Here is a 24400-nt window from a genome sequence, read left to right as displayed (position 1 = left end):
TCCCTCCCTCAGCAGCCCAAACCCACGGGCACCAGGGCTGCCTTGGGAATTGAGGCAAGGAATTCCGGGGATGTTCTTGCTGAGAAGGTGTCATAGCTTAACACAGCTGAGTTTTTTTGGTTAAAGAAGGATCTGGAATATTGGTTTGCTAGGATTTTATATAAAAAAAAATTTCTGAAATAGTACCCCAAATATGCTAAACCCATAAGTAACCACAAAAAAAAAAAAAAAAAAAAAAAAAAACAACCAAAACCCACCTGCTAATAAGTTAAACTGCACAATCTGCAAAAATTCCGAGATTTGTGACACTGAAAGCCACCAGACTGGTTTTTTTTCTTGTAACAAATGTCTCCATAAAAACCCTAAAAAAAGACTCCTCTCCCAAAGTACTGCAAAATTACGTTTAAATAGTTGCAACTGACTAAAATTCATAGTTTTCCCTCTGTGTTGTGTGAAAAAAGTGAACAGTTCGTAGTAAAAAACAGTTAGTTAAAATTTTCTTTTTCTTAGTGTGTGTTAATAAACTATCTGTTTACCTGTTTTGCCTTTTTTTTCTCCCAAAATAAAGGAAAAAAGGAGACAACTCAAATCACTAACACCACATTTGGCAAAGCAGAAATTCAGCCAACACCAGACGGGGTAATTAGGGACAGGATATGGACAATAAGGAAGAGTTTTACACTCAACTTCCCTTGTCCGATGCATTAGGTAGGAACGGAGAACATCCATCATCCATCCATCATCCATCTCTCCATCCCTCCATCCATCCATCCATCCCTCCTCCCAAGGATTTAAATTGTCTTTATCCTCCTCCCGGATAAAGACGATTTGAAAAGCAGAGCAATGAACTCGCACCAAGAATTCTCCAAAAGGATGGGAAAACCTGGGAGCAACGCAGTGGGAAAAAAAAAAAAAAAAAAGGAAAATTAGGTCAAAAAGCAGAAAAAAAACAACTTGATAGCACCAAATCCTTGATATAGGCCAGGCTGGACATGCCAAATATTGTCTTAAATCTAATAAATAAGCTGATGATGAGATGGCCAGTTGATAACTCGACTGACTTAATGAAGATATTAATTCCCAATCTCTCAATCTCATTCTCCAACTCTTTATCTGTCTCAAAATTAAAGGCACAAACCAGCTCAGGTTTCCCCGGGCCGCTCCCACCCACCTTCCCCCTCTCCTGCATTTCTCTCCGTGCCTCTTTATTTTCCTCCTCAGCATCAGCCTCGGAACATCTGGGTGGTGCTGCTGGAGCTGGGAGCGCCACAGTGCAGCGAGAAAGGAGGTTTTTGTGCTATTTCCAACCTTCCCAGAACAGAGACCTTCAGAAAAGCCCCTCACAAAGGCCGCTTTCTTCCTCCCCACCACTTGGAAAAAGCTTGGGTGAGATCCTGGCTTATCTGTCTTCAGCAGCCTCGTACGAGACAGAGACGATCAAAAAAGGAGGGGGAAGGGTGACAGAAACCCCGGCCAAGTGTTTGGGGTTGGTTTGTTTTATTGGTGGGGTTTTTTTTGGTTTGTTTTTTGGGGTTTGTTTTGGTGGCTTGTTTTTTTTTTTTTTCTTTTTTTGTTTTACTTGTTTCTTTTTTAGCTCCTTTTGGTTCAAAAGAACCAAAGAATCGGAGTTTTGGAGCCCCTCCAGCCTCCTCTGTGCTGGGGGAGGATGGGGATCACAAAGATTTACTAGGGACCCCCATTGATTAGAGTTCTGCTTTTTCCCAGATTAAAATTTCTAAATTTTTTTAATTTTTTTTTTTTTTTAATATATTGGATCAGAGTAAATTTGGGGAGAGGTTTGAAGAAGCTGCTTGGCACACCCTGGGCTCAGCTGCTTGGAAAATCCAGTCCCTCTGAGCATCCCTCCATCAGCAGCCAAAATCCACGGGCCCCAGGGCTGCCTTGGGAATTTGGGCAAGGAATTTCCGTCCTCCAGAACGTTATCAGAGTTGAGGGATCGTGGCCAAAGCTGAGGGTGATGCTCCATCCCCTTCTCCAACCCTTTGGATGCTCCTGCACCTGTGGGAGGGACCCAGATCCCACACCAACAATGTGGGATTGATGCCTTGGGAAGGCTGAGCTGGAACAGAGGCTGGACAGAGCTGGAGAATAGAGTAGAGATTTATTGAAGTGTCTTTAAGGACACACCTTGGGCAGGACAGAGCCTGACCTGGGCTACACCCAAGGTGGACCCAAAATGGTCACAAAATGGTCACAAATTGGATGCCCGGTCAGGAGGTCTCATACTTTTATAAGTTTTGGTCCATTTGCATATTGGGGTTTAATTGTCCAGTTCCAGTTTCAGGTTGTGAAGTCCCATCCTGCTTGTTTTCCTTCGTCAGCCCACCCTTGTTTGTGCTTTTGGGGCTGAAAGTTGTCCTTGGTGTGGATTTGGGAAAGGATTTGTTTTGTGTCCCTGCTGTGTGCAGAGCTGAGTGACACTGACTGTGAGCTCAGAGCTGCGCCCCTGGGCACCACAGAACCTGAAAATATGGGAGTTAAAACTAAAGGCATCAGGATCCTGCTCCCTCCTGCTGTCCCCTCCTGGGCTGGGAGGTCCCTTGGACCCCTGAGGCAGCTCCAGCAGGAGCTGGGGTTCTCTGGGAGGTTGTGGAGCTCAGCTCTGTCCCTGTCACCTCCACTGGTGCTTCCCCACGGATAATCCCAGGGCCTGGAGCTGCATTTCCCAGCTCACCTCCAGTTTCAGAGCTGGATCCTCTTTGCCTCTCCAGCTTTCCCAGTCCCTGTCCTGATCCCCCCGTCTGTGCTCCTCTCCCAGCCCACGGCTCTTTTTGGGGTGTCAGGAATGCCTGGAAACACCAGGATTTGTCCTGCAAAGATCAGCCCGACTCAGTGCCCAGGAGGAAGGGACAAGGTGGGTAAAGCCACTCCTGCTCTTCAGAGCACCCTCCTGTAAAATCCCATCCCCTGGGACAGTCGCTGAGGGGTCAGGACCCCTGGGAGGGGGCAGGACTTTGAGCACATCCCTGGAGAAGAGCACAAGGACTCGGGGAACCCAAAAAGGGCATTTTTGACCTCATTTGGCAGCACTGCCCACGGCAACACTGAGAGGGGCAGAGACAGGGAACAGCCCCAGCCCGGCACAGAGCTCCCCCTTCCCAGATGCGGCAAAACCAGGTCCCTCTTTGCAGCACATCCCTGCTCGCAGGCAGCCTGAGAACATATCTGATCTTCTACATAATCACAAGGAGAGACAAAAAAAAAAAAAAATTAAAACAAGAAAAAAAAAATCCCCTCGCCTTCGAGATTCCCAGACAGTTCACTCAGCATCCTCATGCTACTGATGTAATCCTGGAGGAGAATCCCCTGGGGCTGGGGAGCTGGAGCTGCTCCCAGCCCGTTCCTGCCCCGGGCTGGGTGGGCACCCCCGGAGCCCCCCTGGGAGCTGCACCTCTGCAATAGCCTGGGCACGTTTTTATGGCCCCGTTTATGCACTTGTTGAGTGTCTAAATTCCCCGTGCCCCCGCGGGGGACGTTAAGTGCTCAGCAGAGCTCTTGGCTAATTCCATTTTCTGTCCTTTGTGTTCGGCTGCAAGAAAAATTAGCCAGGAAGGAAAAAAAAAACAATATAATAATGACCTCATCACAAACAGCTCTAAAACCCAGCACCGCAGATTCCCCAGCAGGTATCACCTCCAACACCCCAAAAAAACCTCACCCTGCACTAAGAACCACCCTGAGCTGAGGCAGAATGAGCGAAACAGGAGATAAGGCCGTGGCAGTGGGCCAGGGGGGCAGATTTGACCCAAATTGCTCCATCTCCAGCTGGTTGGTGATTCAGTGATGCGAGGGGCCTGGCCTGGCTGCTGGGGCTGCTCTGGCAGGGACAGGGACGGGGCAGCTTTGTTGTGTTTGTCCCAGAGCCTGGGTTAGCCAGGGGAGCGTGACACATGCGGGGGGAACGCCTGGGGCTGCTGCCCACGTCCCCTGGGAGCTCTGCCGGGACATCAGGGACAGCAGCCTGCTCGTGGTGGGACCCAGAGCTCTGTCCTGACCCTGTAACTCCGTTCTGGTCCCATAGCTTTGTCCTGAACCTACCTATAGCTCTGTCCTGGGCCCCACAGCTCTGTCCTGACCCTATAACTCTGCCCTAGGCCCCATAACTCTGTCCTGATACCATAGCTCTCTCCTGACCCTATAACTCTGTCCTGACCCAGTAGCTCTGTCCTGGTCCCATAACTCTGTCCTGGTTCCTGTAACTCTCTCCTGATCCTATAACTCTGTCCTGATCCTATAACTCAGTCTTGGTCCTATAGCTCTGTCCTGGGATCTATAGCTCTGTCCTGATCCCAGAGCTTGCTCCTGATCCCGTAGCTCTCTCCTGACCCCATAACTCTGTCCTGGGATCCCTAACTGTGTCCTGACCCCATAACTCTCTCTGATCCTGTAGCCCTGTCCCAGTCCCGTAGCTCTATCCTGGTCCCATAACTCTGTCCTGATCCTGTAGCTCTCTCCTTGTCCCATTGCTCCCTCCTGAAAACCTGCTGGGGGTGCTGAGCCCGCACCTTCCATCGTCAGCCCCCAGGGGTGACCCGGGGCACTCCCCAGACACCGGCAATGCTGGACTTTGCTCATTAGTCCCGATTTAACTGGGGCAAACCCGTTTGGTTAAGCCGGGCCTGCGGTGAGCCAACCTGCAGCCCTCCTGGCCTCTCTGCTCTTCCCTGGGACAGCCCCACTCGGCGTGCGGGGATATTAAAGGCTTTTGTTTCCAGGAGCTGTCAAAGCCCTCACCTTTCACAAGCGCTAAAATGGTCCGGGAGGGAAAGTTAAAAAAAAAAATTAAAAAAAAAAAATCTGCGAGTGGAATAATAATTCTGGAGTCATAAATCTGAGCCTGTAAATCAGGGGCTGACAGGGCGGTGGCTGGAATGTCTTGGGAGTTCACCTTCCAGGGTTTCTTTCACCTGAGGAAAAGTGAAAAAAAAAAAACCAAACCCTCCTCGAGTCCGTGCCCTTGCACCCCAGGGATGCTGTAAATCACCTTAATGTTCCACTCTGCCTCTTAAACAGCCCCCAAAGAGCGGAGAGGGAAAGTGGCTGAGTGAAAAAAGGACGGGGAGAAAGCTTTGATTTCACAGAAATAACCCAAAGCGTTGCCTCTTTTAAAAGCAGAGGGCAAATCCTTCCCTGCCCGAGGCCGGGTCCTGCTGCTGCTCCTGCTGTGGTCACAGGGAGGGGATGGGGACACTTGGGCTGCGGCTGGACAAACCACGGGATCAGCCTGTCTGTCCCCACGGGGCTGGGATTTGGGACTGGGGGTTGTCCCCACGGGGCTGGGATTTGGGATTGAGAGATGTGGAAGGAGGGATGGGGCTGGTGCTCAGAGGATGCAACCACCCGACCATGGAATCACTAAAAAATTGTTGGAAAAGGTCATAAAGTCAGAGCTTGGGGAAAATCCAGCAGCTCACAGAGCAGGGAATGACCCTGCAATGTCCCCATCAGTCCTGGGAATGGGGAACAGCATCCCAAAATGAGCTGGGATGGCAGCGGCGCCACCCCGAGTGTCACAGCCACCCAACACGAGCCTCCCTTTGTCACAGGGCAGCTTGTCCCCAATCTGGGGCCACCCTGCCCAACCCAGGGTCCCAGCACACCCCAAGTGGGTTGCAGCAGCTCCAGGAGATGAGAGGTCCCACGGGGGGAGTCCACCCTGTCCCCACAGAGGGGACACCTGGGCCACCACCCACCTGCTCCTCTGCTGGGAGGGTCACACTGGGAACAGCATGGGAGAAGATGGAGTGGGAAAAAACCCCCCAAAACCCCACAGTTGGCCACTGAGCTGTGTCCATGAGCAGAAATTAAAGAATATTGGGGTTTTTCTCCCTGTGATTTTTACCTCTTTTTTTTTTTTTTTTACCCGTGATTATTTATTTATTTTTTCCTCCATGGGTTTACCTGTTCATTTTCCGACAGTTTTACCTGTTTGGGATAAAAAGGCTGAAGCTCAGCACATCTGTCCCCAGCGCTGGAGGTGCTTTAGGCCATCACCTGGGCACCCTCCCACCTCCATCCCCGCCGTGCCAAGGGCAGCTGGGCCCGGGAGGAGGAGGAGGAGGAGGAAGGCGCTGGCAGGTGGAGCACAAGTGCGCACAGGGATTTCTCCTCTCCCTAATCCGCCCTTCAAAGGCGCAGCTGCGGCGTCTGAGCTCCAACAGGTGACAGCACAGCTGTCCCCTCCCCTGGGCGCCGGGGGGGACACCCTGGGGACACCAGCCCGCGATGGAGGGACAGATCCTCCTAAAGAGCCCCGAGCTGCCGGGAAAGGTGGATTCACCTGTTCCTCATGGACACAGCCCCTGGAGCCTCTCCCCTGTGCTGGCACCTGCGGGGACACTGCGGGGACACGGCGGGGACAGCGGGGACACGGCGCTTCCCAGCCGAGGCCTTGGGCAAATCAATCCCTGCGGGAATTTCCTTCCCCGGGCCGGGAGGTGTTCAACAGCTCCTCACCGGGAAATGTTGGATCCCATCGCTTTGGAAAAATCTGGGAGCAGCGGTTTGTGGTGCCTGTGCCCTGCAAAACACCCGGCGGCAGCAGCAGGAGAGGATTTGGGGGCAAACCCAGCCCCAGGAGAGGCTTTGGGGCAAACTCTGCCCCAGCAGCAGCATCAGGAGATGTTTTTGGGGCAAACGTAGCCAAACCCGGCAAATCCAGCATCTGGGGAAAGCGGAGGGAGTTTGATTTCTGTCCCTCGCCAGCATCTCGCTGCCGCCAGCCGGGCAAAGAGAGCGACGGGCGAAGGATGTGGAACATCGCGGCCAAAATCCCCATCCCGGTGTCACCGCCAGTGGCACAGGCTGAGGAGCTCCAGGTCCATCCCCGGCCTCCTGAGCACCTCCTCGGCAACCCCACAGCGATCCCATCCCCGCTGCCAAGAGATGCCCAAATTTCCCCCACGTTTGTGAATTAAAACCACAACAAATCGTGACCTGGAATAACCGGCCCCAGCTGCAGCTCGGGTAAACAACTCCTCAGCCCCCTAACACACCCCTTAAACCCTAAAACCAGTGCAGCTGTGGGGGCGGCTCGGTGCCCCCATCCCGCAGAGCCGCCGGCATCGCTGATTAAACCCCCGGAGCCGCCGCTGTCTGAGCAGCACCATTATCCGAGCAGCCCCCAGCCTCCTTCCCCACCGCTTAATTTCTCCTTATCTGCATATTTTATTGAAAATTAAAATCCTCTCGCATTTTTTCCCAGGGCTCGCGCGCGGGAAGGATCTTTTCTCGCAGCCCTACTTGACTCCAATTAGTTGGGATAACAAAGCTGCCGCTGTCGGGGGATTATTGACAAATGCTCGAAGGGCCAAAAAAAAAAAAAAAAAAAAAAAAGAAGGGGAAAAAAAAAAAAAGAGGGGGGGGGCAGGAGAATGGTCTGATAAAATGACAGCTTCTAAGGCTGGAAACAAAACCTCCGGGCCACTAAGGGCACTGGGGAGGCAAGGAAAATACCAATTCCTGCCTTTTTTTTTTTTTTTTTTTTTTTGGGGAGGGGGGAGTGGTGGTTTTGTTTTGTTTGGTTTATTTTTTTTTTTTTTTTTTGAGGGTTTTTTTTTGTTTGTTTGGGTTTTTTGGGTTTTTTTTTTGGATGGCATTTCCATTGATCAGCATCCTCGAGCCAGGATTTTGTGCGGCGCTTCCCGCGGGCGCAGCACCAGCATCCCTGCAGGAGCACGGGTGGAAATCCAGCCCAGCCCATCTCTTCCCGATTTCCTCGTTCCCATGGGCGCCCGTCGGCTCCTGCCCCTCCAAACCTGTTCCCTGCAGCTGCGCCCGGGCACAAAAGGACTGAGGAGCATTGAGAGAGGCACAGCTCCTTCACTGATAACTCCTTCATATTTTTTTTCCCTGACTTTTTTTCTTCTTAATTTCAACTAAAAGAATAGAGGGGAGTTAGGGAAAAAAAAAAATAAATGAAGCGCACTCCATAAAGGGCAGTGAGTGTTATCCCGCCGAAAAAAAAAAAAAAAAAAAGAAAATATCAATAAAAAACCCGCACAGAGCTTTTTTTCTTCCCTAGGTGGCTCGGACAGCTGGCTCTTTAAATATTAATCAGGGGCTCATTGATATGCAAATAGAGCGAGGGGGAATAATGCTGCCGCAGCTGCGCAGCCCCGGCCCGAGTGCTGTGCTCCTCTCCAGGATGAATGGGAATATCTGAGGACACAGGTGCAGCGATGCTGCTTTATTCGGGAATTTGCCAGCGATGCTGCTTTATTCGGGAATTTGCCAGCGATGCCCCCGCAGAGGCCAAGCGGGGCAAATCTCCTGGCACCCGAGGCTCCGTGCCCACCGAACAAGGTGTTCATCTGCTCATTGTGCCCTGCCCCTTCCCTCCTGGCCTTTTGCCCCGACACTTGGCCCGGTTCAGATCGGCCCCGCGCCAAGCCACGGGAGAGGAATTCGGCGTTGTTCCCTTTTCCCAGAATCGCCAGTAAACAGGAAAAGACAAACGCGGGGCATCCCACGCGCCTGTCACCTCGTCCTCGGAGGTGACACCCCCCGGCTGTCACCTCGTCCTGTGGTGGCATCTGTGGCCAGGGAGCTGCAGGGGTTGGGGTGGCACCTCCTGTTCCTCTCGCCTGCTTGGCACCCTGGGCACTGAGAATTCCAGCCTTTCTGTGCTCACAGGCACTGACCCCCCAGCAAACACTGCATTTGACCTGAGGCCGTGGAAAAGGCTCCCAAAATTGAGTGACAGCACTGGGATTGTGGGTGTGGGGTTTGGATAGAAGTGTGGGATACCACAGGGGGGGAAACTTAGATATTAAAGTTTTAAAATATAGTAATATATACATAAAGCAAGATGGAGGATTTAGGGTGGAGGCTGAGTCCTTCTTTTTCACCTTCTTCTTCATGGGTCTGGGTGGTGTTTTGTGATTGGGTAGAAAAATCCACATTGAGGGCCACGGGTGGTTGGTTATTGGGTTAAAAATAAAAATAATTTTGGTGTCATTTCCTAATTGGACTGTTTGTGCTTGAAAGACCTTGTAGAGAGACAGAGCCATTTTTTACTTTGTTAGACCGAACTCACGGCCTGTGAGACTGTAACATAGATAAGAATTAATAAATTAATAAACATCTGAGTCCCAACACAAAATCTGTCTCTCGAACACTTAATCCCAGCTCTGACAGAAAAGTAAAAAACCCCCACCACCACTCTGCTGTGAGGCCGGGAGAGAGATGGGTGTCACTGCTGGGGGACAGGGTGGGACAGGGTGGGGTGGCCCAGCTCCGTGCTCCTGCAGTGCCCACGGTGGGATGGGGGGATCCGAGCCCTGCGCAGCACCTCAGGTAACCAGGGCAGGGGCAGACACCCCAAAAACACCCCAAAAGCTCCACTCACGCAGTCTGGTGTCCCCTGTTGTCCCCAGGTCACAGGATTACAGAACACGGAACACCCTCAGGGACCATCCATGTCTGGGGCCTGGGAAAGGCTTTTCTCCACAAGGACACAAAAAAGGCTCCTCTGCCACCATCCCAACAAATCCCACTGCTGATTTAAACCCCCAGCCCTCGGGAAGGGCCGCTCTCATCCCTCAGCGCCTGGATCATTTCCCTGCTTCCAGGGACCGCTCCATCCCGACCCCGCGGGCACATCCTGCCCTTCCTCCTCCTCCTCCCGCTCAGACGCTGCGGATCCAACCCCGGTGTTGAAGATTTGCCTCCTGCGGCTCCTTTTTCCCTGCCAAGGCCCGGTGCCCGCGCTGCCGGTGATGGATGAATGAGCCCGCGGGTACCGGGAGCCCGCAGCTGCTCCCGGCGGCCAGATGGAGCTCCGCAGCTGCAGCCCCGAGCCCGCCGCAGCTGGATGGGCACGGAGGGACAGGAACCCTGCGGCTGCCACAGAAATCCCTGGGGGTGGCAGAAAAAAAATCCCTGGGGATGGCAGAAAAATCCCTGGAATGGCAGGGATGGCCTCAGAGGCACAGAAATCCATGGGGATGGCAGAGAAATCCCTGAGAATCGCAGGGAAGGCGGCAGGGACTCTGGGCTGGCTCCAGGGTGGCACCAGGGACACGCTGGGGACACTCAGCTGTGACAGCCTGCCCTGGGCTCGGAGGGGCAGGGGGGGATCAAGGCAAGGGTTTGGGCCCGGTGTGGGTCATTCCCAGAAAAGTGGAGATCTCCCTGGAGACCTTCCTCTCTCCTGGCTCCAATTCTGGCCTCTCTGGTGCCGGTTTTTCCTCCGTGTTCTGCTCCAGGGGCAAAGACATGAAAAAATCCCACCCAGCTTTAGGGACTGGACTGTTGTTTCCAAACAATACCTGCCTTAGCATCTCAGGATTCCAATCTATTCGTTATTAATAACTAATTATCAGTGCTCAGTCACTAATGATCCGCGTTATTTCCAAGGAGTTTTTGGGAGCAGACCTGGATGTGCAGCCTGGGCTGTCCATCCCACCCGCCCCTCAGACCCCACTCCAGGGGAGCAGCTGCCTCGGGAATTTGGCCCAGGAGATGAGGATTAATGAGCCAATTAATTGCTCCAGCCTCGAGGCAGCACCTGGGGTCACACGGGATGGCAAATCCTGGTCCTGCCTTGCTCCAGGAGCTCATCCTGCGGATCCAACTCCAATCCCGACATGAGGCCGCTTCCTTAAAAGATTTTTTTCCCCCTAAAAATCCTTGATCCGTGCTGGGGAGCAGCAGGGCCGGTCTGGGGCTGAAGCGATCCCCAAAAGGCCGAGCCTGGAGCTGCAGCGGGAGGATGGAGCTGAGCTGGAGGTTGGGATGAGGCCACACCGACATTCCCGGGATGCTGCCGCGGGGGATCTTTCCCTGGATCTCCGTAATGAACAAAAGCTTCGGGAGCGTGGGGGCGGCTGGGCCAGACAGGGAATCAACAGGGATTAGTGGCACGGAGCCCCCGAGCCGGGATCGGGCTCTTTTCCCTTGAAATCCAACTCCTCATCGCTCCTGTTCCGTCCTGGGAGTGTTCCATCCCCTCCCTGCCATCATCGGCTGGGAAAATCAACTTTTTTACAGCTTAACCCAGCCTTTTCTCCCTTGTTCTGTTTTCCTATGGAAGAGCAGAGGCAGTGCTGCAGCTGTGGCACATCCCTGCCCATCCCGCTGCATCCCAGTCATGGAATATCCCGGAATCCCAGAATGGTTTGGGTTGAAAGGCATCTTAAACCCCATCTCCTTCCACTCCCTGCCACAGGGACACCTTCCACCATCCCAGGCTGCTCCAACCTGGCCTCGAAAAGACTGCCAAGATCATTTTTCCATCCAGGGAATGCTGTTTATCCAATTCAGATCCCCCAAACTGCCCCTTCAGCCCCAAACCGTGGCGTGTCCCCACGTTTATCAGTGAACACCACCATTTCCTCCTCTGTAAAGGTGGAAAAAAACACCCAGCCCGGGTTGTTCCGTGCTCTGTAACGAGCAATTATTCCCTTCCCAAAGCCCAGTGAAACCAAACCCGTCCCCATAATCACCTACTGGATTTTATCAGCGTGTTTGGGTTACGCTTTGCCCCTTTGGCTAATTCCTAATTGATTCTTTAATCCCGACAAGTTTTTTATTGCCTGATACAAGAGGGGATTTAGCCCAGGAGCGGCAGGAAAAGCTGCTCCCAAACCCTGGGAGAGGCGGGACACGGGGCAGGGATGACCTCATCCCAAGGCAAGGCTTTATTTGATAATCTAGCACTTATTTATTATTCTAAGTAACCACTTGCAGGTGCTGTGATTGCAGTGGAATTGTCCCCGGCACACGCTGGGGAAAGCTCAGCCCGGTGCAATCCAACCCGGAGCTGCTACTGCCGAGAGGGATCGGGATCCAGGGGAAAAGGGGGAAGGTGGGCACGGCAAAATCCGTGGAAAAATGGGGCAAAATCAGTGGAAAAATGGAGCAAAATCCGTGGAAAAATGGGGATCCAGGGGCAGCCACAGCTTCTCTGGGAATCTGTGCCAGGGCCTCCCCACCCTCCCAGGGAAGAATTCCTTCCCCAATCCCACCTGACCGTGACGAGGAGGCCGAGCAGGATGGACACCCCGATGGCACCGGGAGGGACAGACACAGGGACAATTCCAGAACTCACACAGGGACAATTCCAGAGCTCAGCTTCCACCTGCCAGCCTGGAAAATGTGATCAAACTGAGGATTTGGGGCCGTGACAAGGAAGCAGGACGTGGAGGTTCCCACAGAGCAGGCTGGGATCACAGGTGGCACCTGGCAGGGTCAGACAGGCACAGCCCTGTGAAATCCTGTACAAATGCACAATATGGGTTTGGGAGTTAGTTTTGGATGCCTCTCTGTTGTTTTTTTGATCCTCCACAGCCCTGGGGAGAGGTGGGATGGACACCTCTTCATCCCAGGGACACCCCAGGGAGGTGCCAGCCCGAAGCCACCCCAATGCCACCAAGCTGCCACTCCTGCACCAGGCAGACCTGGCAAAGGTGTCCCCCCTCACCCAGCACAGAAGGTGAGATTCCCAACCTCCCCAGTCCGGGGGGATGCTGCTCCCAAGGCTGCAAGCTGAGAGGAGGTGACAGAAAGAAGTGACAGCGCAGCAAGGGGCTTTTAACATCAATGAATGCTGCATTAGTGCCCCAGACTCTGGAGCTGGATTTCCCCCTGGGATTCGAGGCACTGAAGTGTTTTCCCAGTGAGGAAGGCGCTGGGGATGAGGAGCTGGGCCCCAGGCAGAGCAGAGAAGGTGCCTTGCCAAATTATCCAGCCCTTGTTGTCTGCCCAAACTCCTTCGACCAAGCAACACCCCCAGGAAAGCTGGAAAATGGGATTTTGAGTGGCAAGACCCCGCTGTGGCTTCAATTTTAACCCCAACTTGGGGGGAGGGAAAAAAGAAAAAGCAGGGAGTTGGGAGAATCATTTTTTCATTAAAATCAAAATGCATCCATAATGAAAATAGACTTGGAATGGGAAAAGTTGAGTGCAAATGGAAGCTTTTAAAGATTCTTTTGACTGACAATAACCTGAAGACCCTCCAGGAACTCCAGCCTGGAATAATCAGATTAAATGGAAACTAATATACGATCCTGAAATTCATCCCATGCTGCTCTAAACTTGGAGCAGCTGGATAATTTCGCCTACAGGTTTGTGCCTCCTGCCCAGCAGTTCACACAGAATTGTTTGGCCAAACTTAATCTACCAGTAAGGAGAAAAAAAAAAGAAAAAAGAAAAAAAAAAAAAAAGAAGCTTTTTCCTTTCAGATGTGTTAAAGCAAAGCCAGCTTTTCCAGGCAGCTGGGAGCAGGGAATGGATCTGGCTGCAGGTATTTCCTATGGGAATTCCCAGCCTGGAGTTCGACTGCTTTAAAAATCAATGGTTTATAAAAGATCCAGGTATATAAGGAATTCTCTGTGTGGTGCAGTGTTGTTGTTGGTAGGGATAATTCCTGCATGGACACAAACTCATCTCCAGCAGCTCCTTGCCCCTGAGCCCTCCACAGGGGCCACACTCCCAAAACACAAACCAAACCCATGTTTGTAGAGGAATGTTTGAAAATGGAACCTGGCTGGATCCAGGGAGGCCTTGGAATTCCCAGAGAGGCTGTGGCTGCCCCTGGATCCCTGGCAGTGTCCCAGGCCAGGCTGGACAGGGTTTGGAGCAGCCTGGGACAGTGGGAGGTGTCCCTGCCCAGGGCAGGGCTGGCACCGGATGGGATTTAAGCTCCCTTCCATCCCAAACCATTCCAGGATTCTATGATTCAATGTCCCTGCCTTTGGCTGGGGGGGGATGGGATGAGATTTTAGGTCCTTTCCAGCCCCTCTGGGAATGTCTGGATGGCCCAATCCAGCCTCCCACAGCACCAACCCCTTCCAGCCTGCTCCAAACGCTGCTGGTTCTTCCCAAATGTCACAAGCCTGGATCATTTCCTCATTCCCTGGGTCCAAGGGATAAGCTAAACCCCTCTGGCCATTCACATCCACCTTCTGCTCCCCCCAGGAACAGACTCAGATGTGGGATTAAAATAAAAACCTGGGAGAATTCCCTCTTTTTTGGGGGGGGGAAGAGCAGCTGGGACGAGCTGGATCTGATCTTGCCACATCTGGTGGCCAGTGGGCAGAAATACAAACCCAGCTGGGCTTGTGAGGGGACCTGGTGCTTCCAAAAGGTTGGAATCTTGGGAAAAGAGGGGGGGAAAAAATCTTGTCTACCTCATTTTTTACCAAGTGTAAATCCTTGGGGTACCTTGAAGGTCAATAACTTCCATGTAGGAAAAGAAGATCAAAAAATACAATGGATTGGTTTTGATCCAGGAATGCCCCTGAGATGTCTCCAGCCATGGTGGAGCTGGAGCTGCTCAGGATGGACATGGGGTGACCCCCCAGCCATGTCCTGCCTGTCTCAGCTCTGGAATTTCCCTGGACCTCACAGAGAACCAGGAGGAGGGAGCGGGCTGAGATCAGGCTCTGGATTGGGATGAGCTGGGAGAACACAGCCCAGAGAAAGGCCCAGGGGGTCAGCCCATGGAGGGACCCAAACCCCACACTCCAGAACTTCTGGAGAAGGTGCTGGGACCTCAGAGACACCAGAGCTGGCAGGAGCAGCTCCCAGATGGAGTTTTCCTCCCAGTGGATTCCCAGTGCTGACTCGGGAATGCCAGAACATTTTTCTTCCAGTGCTGAACTCCAGGATAAAAACCCTCCACAAAAACCAGTGAACAGATAACACAACGTGGTTCTGATTTCCTCCCACCTCAGAATAATTGTTCCTTTTTCTTTTCTAAATTCTTGTCCCAGGGAAAGGTTTCCAATGGAATCTCCTCCTGCCCCTTTGGATGGGTTTTATCTTCCAGGCACTGAGCAGAGCGAGGAGCTTGGATTGAAATAAAAAGGGAAAAAAAAAAGCTTAACAAGCAGCAAACAGGAATGGGAATGCTGGTCTGGGATCCATTAGCCCTGACCCAGAGGTTGGAAAGCAAAAGAAATTCATTAAATTGGGGAGGGGGGAGGCCAGGGCTGTTGGCTGTTGGTGCCAGTCCATGGGGGGTGCCTGAGGGTGTCACTTGTCACCCATCACTGTCACCCATCACCCATCCAGGGCTGGACCCACTGGAGAAGGAGCAGCTTGGAAGGAAAATCCACTGGAACCATGAGGGAGTTCCATACAAATTCACCCTGGAACCCACAGGAGAATCCTCCTCTCACGGCCCTGGATCCCTGGGATGGGCATCAAACACTTGGACATGACACCAGATTCTCCCCAAAACATAAATAAATTCCAGGACTCACTCATTCCTCACCTGCCACCCCGTTCCCACAGGAGCTGCCTTGGCCCTGGTGAGCCTCATCAGGGCAGGCACTGGGGCTCCTTTTTCCCCCTTTTTAGCTCTTCCAGGAAAAATAAAAAACCCAGTGAAGCTCCTGCTGGTTACTCAAGAATTGTTTGCTTTAATCCCTTTCCAGGAACACGCTGCTGGTGGTGCCCATTTACATGTGGTAAAAAAGGTGGGAAAAACCATGGAAAAGGGATTCCTGTGCCTGCATCCACAGCCCAGACAACCCCAGAGATCCCTCCTGGTTTGTTTCCCTCCTGTTTTTGTTTCAAACCCACACTCAGCTGCTTTTGGCACCACCAACACCTCCCCCCAAAACCAGTCATGGTTATTTGCTTGCCTTCTTCCCCAATTCCAGAGGAATTCCTGAATGGAGCAGCCTGGGAGAAGAACTCAATCACTGAGAAAAAGCAGCTCAGAAAGCAAGTGGGCAAATTGGCTGGGAACCTTCTGGAAAACAGAGTGAACGAGGATATGGATAAAAACCAGAGAGGCAGGAGATGTTTGGGAGGGAGCTGCCCGTTCTCCCTCCTCCCAGCTGGTCCCTCTTGTCTTGGCCATCCTTCTCCCTCAGTGCTGCACGGGATAAGGCCAATTCCTGTCCTCAAAGAACTTCCTGAGGCCCTGCAGGTTGACGGGGGGGAAATAGGGGCCGATCCTTTTCCGGATCCACCACTTCCCATCCATGGCGTGCTTCCCCCCGGGCTGGCTGAACTTGTACTTGAAGTGCTCCCCCCGGATCCACCTGTGGGAGACAGAAACAGGAGCTCAGTGCCTGGCAGGACTTCTGGGAAGAGGCTTGGGCTGTGTTTTTATCCCCTTGGGATTGGTGTTTTGGAGCTTTTCTGGATGGAGAAATCAGCTTGAGGATGCTCAGGGTGGCTTCACATCCCAGTACTCTGTCCTTCTATCCATCCACCCATCCATCCATCCATCCATCCAGCCATCCATCCATCCATCCCTCCATCCATCCCTCCATCTATCCATCTATCCGTCATCTATCCCTCCATTCATCCCTCATCCATCCATCCATCCTTCATCCATCCCTCCATCCATCCATCCCTCCATCCATCCATCCTTTATCCATCCATCTATCCGTCATCTATCCCTGCATTCATTCCTCATCCATCCATCCATCCCTCATCCATCCATCCATCCATCCATGCATCCGTCCATCCATCCGTCCTTCCATTCATCCTTCATCCTTGTCCATCCCTCCACCCCTCCCTCCCTCCCTCATCCATCCCTCCATCTTTGGGATGCCCACAAGCAGCAGCAGTGACACTGGGCAGCCTTTGGAAGCTCCCAGGCTCCCTTTGATGCCATGCAGGAATTCTGGCCTCCAGCTGTGCCTGTGGAACGCTGCATGAGCAGAGGAGCTTTAACACCCCCTGCCCTGAGCACTCCCCACGCCTCTCCACAGCCAAACACGAAATAATAATAATGATAATAATAAAAGCAGGAATAATAAGATTTTTCCCTTTCCCAGAGCCACCCTGGAGGGTTTCTGCCGGGGTATTTGGGAGCAGGGGCTGTGGCTCCCCAGCCGGCTCCGTGAGCGCGGCTCGGGGCGCATCTGTTTTCTGGCTGCTCCGGGAGCTGACGGCAAAGGAGCTTTGAAAGCAGCGCAGAAAGGAACATTCATCAGTGTCAGGAAACACTCTGGGAGCTGCCCATGCCGCTGGATCCGGGGGGTTTGTCCCCCTTGATGTAGGACATGCTGACAAGGGCCGGGGCGGCGCCCGCGCCGGGAGCATCGCCGGGCGAGTCCATAAAACACCCACAAAATAAAACTGTCAAAGTCGTGTCAGTGCTCATTTAAACCTGCTCTGCTCCACTAGGAAAATACAGACCCCGCTACTGAGCGGGGCACCGCAGCTGGGGGATCCCTGGGGCGGCCGGGAAGGTCCTTCCTGCTGCTAAAATCATTTAGGGCAGGCTCCGATGGGTTTGCCAGCAGTGCTGGGCTGGGGAGCAGGGCAGAGGGAAGGGCTTGGGGAAAGCTGCCCCCGGTCCAAGGCTGGCTGCCTGTAGCTTTGGTTCTGCGCTTAAAATGTTTTAATTTTCTGAAATTCTTTTCCCAAAGAATTTTCTGCAAACAAGAAAAAAGGTTTTTGTAACTGTACTTAGGTTATTCATTCCTTTTCCTGAGAGGGAAACTTCTTCTTGATGTCCCTCGGGTCTGACCAATGTGACTAAAGAGGTTTTGCCTTTGTTTCACCAATCAAATTGGTCTGTGTAAAATAGTATTATAAAAGGGACACATCCCAAAAATAGAGAAGTCATTTTCGGCCTTCTGAATCTCAGAGTCTGTGTCATTGTGGTGTAAAAGAGCATCAGCTGCCAGCACAGCCCAACAGCTCTGCTTCCTGTTTCAGCCCTGCTGGGAGCCAGGAGAGCACAGAAAGGATTCTCCTACAAAACCACGGGAATATGGGATGCCCAGGGAGGTCTGGAGTCTCCATCCATCCCTGGAGGTGCCCAAGGAAGGCTGGATGTGGCACTCAGTGCTCTGGGCTGGGGACAAGGTGGGACTTGCTGGATTTAAAGGCCTTTCCCAGCCTCAGTGATCCTGGGATTCTGTGATCATCACACCCTCCGTGTTCTCCAGAGCGGCTGTGGCTGCCCCTGGATCCCTGGCAGTGGCCCAGGCCAGGCTGGATGGGGCTTGGAGCAGCCTGGGACAGTGGAAGGTGTCCCTGCCCATGGCATCACTGGGTGATGTTTAAGGTCCCTTCCATCCCAAACCATTCCATGATTCCATGGCCTCCATTATTCCCCCTCCTCTGAGGATGGAGGGAGATAAATGGGAAAAGAGGCCCTGAGTGGAATTTGGGGAGCACAAATCTGCATCTCAGCCCCACAAACGCTGCCCTGCAGCTGCTGCCTTCATTCCAGCCTGGGCCAGTCCTGCACTCTCTTTTTTCCCTGCTTCCTGTGGCTGGGAAAAGCCAAACAGGAGCTGAGGTTTTATTCCTGCAGGGTTTCCTTTGCAGGGGCAAAAAAAATCCCTGTCAATAACTGGAGTGTCCCTGAAGAGCCACCTCCCTGAGGGTCCAAGTAGCTGCCCCAGGATGGTTGGAGATTTCCAAGCTGTGCTGCCTGATGGCTTTCTGGAATTCCCAAAACATATCCACCTCCAATCCCAGATTTTACGCTGATTTTATGGCAGTCTCCTGCTCCAGGCATCCCTCCACCTGCCACTCTGATGCTTTGGGGTTTTTCCTTCACTGAGTGGCTGCAGAGCACCTCCCAAGCTGGACCCATCACATATTCCCAAAATAACTGTGAGAAAGGGGGAATCCTGGAAGCCAGGAGGGAGTATTTCCTTGCCAGGCTCAGGATGTGAAAGCTGCAGTGTTTAATACCCACTGGAGCCCCTCATTTCAGGGCTCACAGAGTTTACAAGCTCTGCCAGTGTTTATAACCTGCCTGGGTGCCTCAGTGCTGGAATTATGGGGTTTTCCAGCTCCTCCAGTGCTGCTCCTGCTCCCTTTTCCTGGGATTCAGGGACGGAAGGTGCTACAAACTGACCCCCCAAGTCCATCCTTCCAGGGCTCACAGAGTTTGTGCAGTTTTGGGGTTTCCACAAAGATCTCCTGGGAGGGATCCCTGATGCAGGAGGCTGAACCTGCAGGAGATTCCCTCATTCACCTGATTGCTGAGTCACCTTCACCCCTCTGGGGAGGGTCCAAGCCCCAAATTGGCTCCTACAAAGTGCAAATATCACCAAGCTCTTCCCATGGCCTGGGCTGACTCCACAGATCCCAGCCCAGGAAGAAAGCCCAGTCACTTTGAAATGGGAAATCAAATCAAATCCCATAATAAAGAACCCCAAATGCCACATTCCGCTGTGCTCCAAAGCATCCAGAGGGAAGCAGCAGCTCCCTCACAAACACCACCACTGCAAATCCAGCTCTTCACACCCACGGTGGGGCTTTTCCAACAAAGTGCTACTTTAATTGGAATAAAAATCCTCAAGTGACCATGATTTAATATCAGAGACACCAATCAGACCCAAATCCTGTGGGGTTTTTTTTTTTTTCTCTCCTGTGGGGCTAAATCTGATTTTTGTTCCCTTTGATTGTTGCACCTCTGCTCTGGAGAAACAGCAACAGCTTCAGGAAGGAGCTGCCTGACCTCCCCAGGCTGTCCCAGGCACTGAGAGAAGGATGAGGAAGACTTTTTGGGCAGAGGAGCCATGGGAAGGTTGGGAAGGGTGATCCCAACCACAGCAGCTTCCTGGGAATTCACTGAGCACACACGAGCTGGCAGCTCCCCCTGCCTCCCTGGGAAACAACTGGCACCAGCTCCCATCAGAAAGTGATGGATTTTGATGGGATATTGGGAAGGAATTCTTCCCTTGGGAGGATGGAGAGGCCCAGGCACAGATTCCCAGAGAAGCTGTGGCTGCTCCACCCTGGAAGTGTCCAAGGCCAGCTTGGATGGGGTCTAGTGGAGGATGTGGCAAGAGTGGGATGGGATGGCACTCCAAGGACTCTTCCAGGAGGTGGAAAACCCTCTCTGCTGTGAGGAAAAAGGGGACAAAAGCCTCCTTTGGGCAACTTCTGATCTGCCAGCAGAGCGACAGCACTGAGCCACCCCAAGGACCCTTCTGGGCATCCCTGCTGCACTGGCCTCCAGGTGGGGGGAAGGCACAAAAGCTAAAAATACTCCGCATTATTTTTTAAATCGCTGTTTTCCCCTCAGCAGATGCCCAGGAGCAGCTGCCCCTCTCGGGAGCCGCTCGTATATCAGCCCCCTCCTGACATCTCCCAACTGGACGTGTTAAAAATTAGCAGCAATATTGGAGTTGTTGGGATGGAGGCCTAAATCTCCCAGACAGCTGTAATTAGTTCCAGAGGGTGCAGCTGTCTCCCTGCAACAGCTGAGGGGGTTCCAGGGAAAAAAAAAATAAAATAAAATAACCCAGTGGTGGTTTCTGTTAGAATTAATGGCCTGACAAGGCAAGGAGGTGTGGGAGGGGGATGAAAGAAAGAAAGCAAAACACGGGGGTGTCTTGTTTTTTGGGGATTTTTTTTTTTGGGGGGGAGGTGTTTTATCTCGAGGTTCCCTGTTGTAAATCAGCTGGTGGGAAGTCCAAATCCATCAGGGTAACATTGCTCCAGTGTGGCTGTTCCTGCCCTGTTGGTGGGAGGGAGCAGAAATTCATTCATCTTGGATTTAATGTAGGGGATCAGGACAGTTTTGGGGCTGTTTTTTAGTGCTGCTGGTTCTGAGGCTCCTGCAAGGTCTGGTCTCACAGAGCTGGAGCATCCCAAGGGCAGCTGATCCTCCAAATCCCCTCGGGCAGTGGCACAGTGGGGTTTTTCCTCTCTGGTTTCTCCTCTCTGGATGGGTTAGAAAGGGTGGGACAACACCAAGGGCAGAGCAAACTGTGGGGGAAAAAATCCCAACCTGGCTCCTGATGGATCCAAGGCTGGAATTTACCTTGCCAAGGAAGAGATATCCCACATTTCCAAGCCTGGGGGAAATCCTGCCAGTTTGGGATGAGCTCTGCCTTCCCTGAAATACTGAGGCTGTTTTTCCCCCAAGAAAAGCCCTTAAACTTCCCTGCAGGACTGTGGAATTTAATTCTGGTCATATCTGAGAGATTCACTGCCATCCCAGTGATGGCTGGATCCTGCAGGAATTCTCATTCCCTGCCTGCTCTCAGCACTGCTCCAGAGTCACCTTCACCCCTCTGGGGAGGGTCCAAGCCCCAAATTGGCTCCTACAAAGTGCAAATATCACCAAGCTCTTCCCATGGCCTGGGCTGACTCCACAGATCCCAGCCCAGGAAGAAAGCCCAGTCACTTTGAAATGGGAAATCAAATCCAATAAAATAGAACCCCTAATGCCACATTCCACTGTGCTCCAAAGCATCCAGAGGGAAGCAGCAGCTCCCTCACAAACACCACCACTGGAAATCCAGCTCTTCACACCCACGGTGGGGCTTTTCCAGCAAAGTGCTACTTTAATTGGAATAAAAATCCTCAAGTGACCATGATTTAGTATCAGAGACACCAATCAGACCCAAAAACCTGTGGGTTTTTTTTCCCCTCCTGTGGGGCTAAATCTGATTTTTGTTTCCTTTGATTGTTGCAGCCTTTTCAATGGTATATTCAACACTTCTTAATTTCTCAGCCCAAGCCCTCCTGTTCAGATTTATGAGGGCTGGGCTTTTATGAACTATCCACTGCCTCAGAATATTTGGGAAATCCACATTCCCCCAACCATCCTCGAGCTCCAAGCTTCCCACTCAGTCAGGCTGGGCCCTCAACAATGCCCTCATTTTTTAATCAGTCACCTGTTTCTCATTTGAAGTTTTATCACACTCGAGAAGAAAAAAAAATAAAAAAAAAATACTGTAATTTCTTGAGTTGTAAAGAACCCTCCAAACTTTGGTCTCCGAAATTTCATTTCGAAGGCATTAACTCATTCTGAAAGTCCCTTGGCTATTGGAGGTGTAGAGTTTCCATTAACAGAACAAACTCTGTGGAGGATGGAGCACAAGGCTCTTATGGAAAACAGCCCCTTCCCCTAATTATTTAGTCTAGCAGGGAATGAAAATAATTAAGTTGCAAAATTCCCTTTGGAGTGGAGGGAGGGGTGGGGAATAATGGCAGGAAAATGAGGAGTTTTTTCCACCCAGCTACTGTGAAAGGATCCCCTAAGGTTGGCAGCAAACCTTCCCCCCAGCCTGGAGAAAAGTCCAGGATGGTGGAATGACGGGGTGAGGGATGGTTTGGGATGGAAAGGAGGTTAAAAATCATCCAGTTCCACCCCCTGCCAAGGGCACAGAGGGTTATGGGATTTTGCAGAGATTCCCAGAGAAGTTGTGGCTGCATCTGGAATCCTGAAGTGTCCAAGGCCAGGTTGGATGGGGCTTGGAGCAGCCTGGGATGGTGGAAGGTGTTGGGGTTGGAACTGGATGGGCTTTAAGATCCTTCCCAACCCAAACCATTCCAGGATTTTTACCATCTCGGGGTTTACAAAGCACCTCGCAGGAAACATTTTGGTCAAAGTGGGAAGTTTCCTGTGCCTCAGCTGGAGAAGGGCTCTCTCCCCAGAAGGTTTGGGGGATGCAGTGCCCTAAAGCTGGAAAACATCAGCAGGATCCCAGGGGAATTTCATCCCACACAGAGCCCTGGACCTGCAGCCCTGTTTGCAGAGCATCCTCAGAGCCTCAAATGGAAAACATTAGCAGGAGCATAACATGGCTTGACTTGATCCAAAATGCCCCAAAAAAATGTTTTCTCAGCTAAAAATAACTCCACCAACAAAACAGACGCTTTTGGGACAAAAATTCCTTTTGTATAAAACCTCGGAGCTTTCCTCTGTGCCTTGCCTTGGCTGATGTTGGCTTTGTCTCTTCCTTGAAAACACAAACAATTCCAGGACCAGTGTCCACAAACTCAGCAATTCCTGCAGGGCTGTTTTGTCTTTGAAACACTTCAGGAGGTCCATGGAAATGGTGGGGTTTGAGCTGAGCTCCCAAAGAGCAAAAACCCCAAAGGTGAGGGGCAGGAAAGAACAGCAGGAGGGCCCATTCCTGGCCAGGAGCAGCAACTCCATGGATCTGCTGGGAATGGGCTCATCCCAAGGCTCCCTGTGGCCCCTCCAGGGGGGAATCAAGGTGCTGGCAGCACTTTGGCGTTTCAGGTTCACCAATTTCTATTTCCCGAATTATTTGGAGTGGTTTGAGTCCCTACTAGAATTATTTACTCTTTTTATTGTACTAAAATTATTTACTCTTTTTATTGCACTAGAATTATTTACTCTTTTTATTGTACTGGAATTATTTATTTCCTTTTTTTCTGCTGTGAGACAGGAAAAGAGCATAATTCTATGCTAGAATTATACAGTAAAATTCTATACTAGAACTATACTAGAATTATTTACTCGTTTTATTATACTAGAATTATTTATTTCCTCTTTTTCTGCTGTGAGGCAGGATTAGGAGAAAAGCACAGCAGGCTCAAACTTAAAAGGGTATAAAGACAGGTATTATTAACCAAATTACAAGAAAGGAAAAAAAATTAATAAGAATCAGAATAAAACCTTCAAAACACTTCCCTCTCCCCCACAAGTTCCCTTTCTCATGGACGATGTACAGAGACAAACCTTGGAAGCTTTGGTCAGTTTATCAGCTCTAAAATAGCCTTTCATCAGTTCATTTGGAGGGAGGAGTCTCTTTTGGTCTGCTGTGGACACTTCAATATTCAAAGCCAGTCACTGGTTTTTTTCTAATCAATACAAAAGCTGCACAGTGCCCATCAAACCCACCCTAAATCCCACCAAACCCCAACAGGAACCTCCTGTGCACATCCAGGATGGGAACAATTGAGATTGTGAGATTCCAGCTCCCTCGGGATAATTCCAGCTCACCTTGGAGGGTCCCTGCCTGCAAAGGGGTTTGTGGCCAGCAGGGACAAGGCCTCCTCCTCCTGGGCCAGCAGCTTCCCAGCCAGGTGGATGATCCACTCGTTCTGCTCGTAGGTCTGCGGGAAGGAAGAAGAAATGGAAAAGTTAGGAACTTCCTGGAGTGTTACTGGGATTCAAAATTTCTCTCCTTGGGGAGAGATTTTGGCGGCTTTGGGTGGAAAATGGTGAATTTCCCAGTGTTTCAGCACACGTCCCACGTTGTCCTTGAGGTCCAGACTGAGCTGGCACCCTCAGGGAGCAGGGAGGGCTGCCCTGGGTTTGTCTCATCTACCAATTCTGCCCCCAGATATTTGATTTAAATAATTTCTTTAGCAGCAAACCCCACAGGGGAACCACGACAGCACATTTTCTATGGATAACCCATCCATCCTCTTAACCCAGATTGCTTTCCCCTGGGAAAAGGGCTTGGGTTGGTTCCCTTGTGTTATCCAAAGGAAAACAGCACAAAGTGGCTCCTCTGTTCTCAGTTCCTGTCTCCTCTTTATCTCCTGCTGTGTGATCCATCCCCTTCAAATTCCTTCCTTCCTTCCAGAAGTGGAACCATTTCTGGAGCAGAGTTTGACCCTGAATTTAGGCAATCCTAAGGAAGCAGGGATTTGGATTGGAAGATCCTTATGGATTCCTTCCAGCTCGAGATATTCCCTGATGTTGTGCCTTCCCTCCCTGCAGGAGCCCTGC

At 51.6% G+C, this 24400-nt stretch overlaps 2 protein-coding genes across 2 annotated transcripts in view; one reads left to right on the top strand and one right to left on the bottom strand.

The window, feature by feature from the left end:
• The window catches only part of CHTF18 (chromosome transmission fidelity factor 18), a 371533-nt gene that overhangs the window by 54285 nt on the left and 292848 nt on the right, over positions 1–24400 (top strand). The window lies entirely within an intron of this gene.
• The window catches only part of LMF1 (lipase maturation factor 1), a 141447-nt gene continuing 132247 nt past the window's right edge, over positions 15201–24400 (bottom strand). The window contains exons 9-10 of the mRNA XM_066329865.1: positions 23666–23778; positions 15201–16019 (exon numbers count right to left, since the gene is read on the bottom strand). Of these exons, the coding sequence (XP_066185962.1) occupies positions 15845–16019; positions 23666–23778 (288 nt within the window). The 3' untranslated portion in view covers positions 15201–15844. The remainder of the gene's footprint in view (positions 16020–23665; positions 23779–24400) is intronic.

The sequence above is a fragment of the Sylvia atricapilla genome, chromosome 15, assembly GCF_009819655.1.
Source record: "Sylvia atricapilla isolate bSylAtr1 chromosome 15, bSylAtr1.pri, whole genome shotgun sequence".
Taxonomy (NCBI): Eukaryota; Metazoa; Chordata; class Aves; order Passeriformes; family Sylviidae; genus Sylvia; species Sylvia atricapilla.
This window is presented reverse-complemented; position numbering and strand designations above follow the sequence as displayed.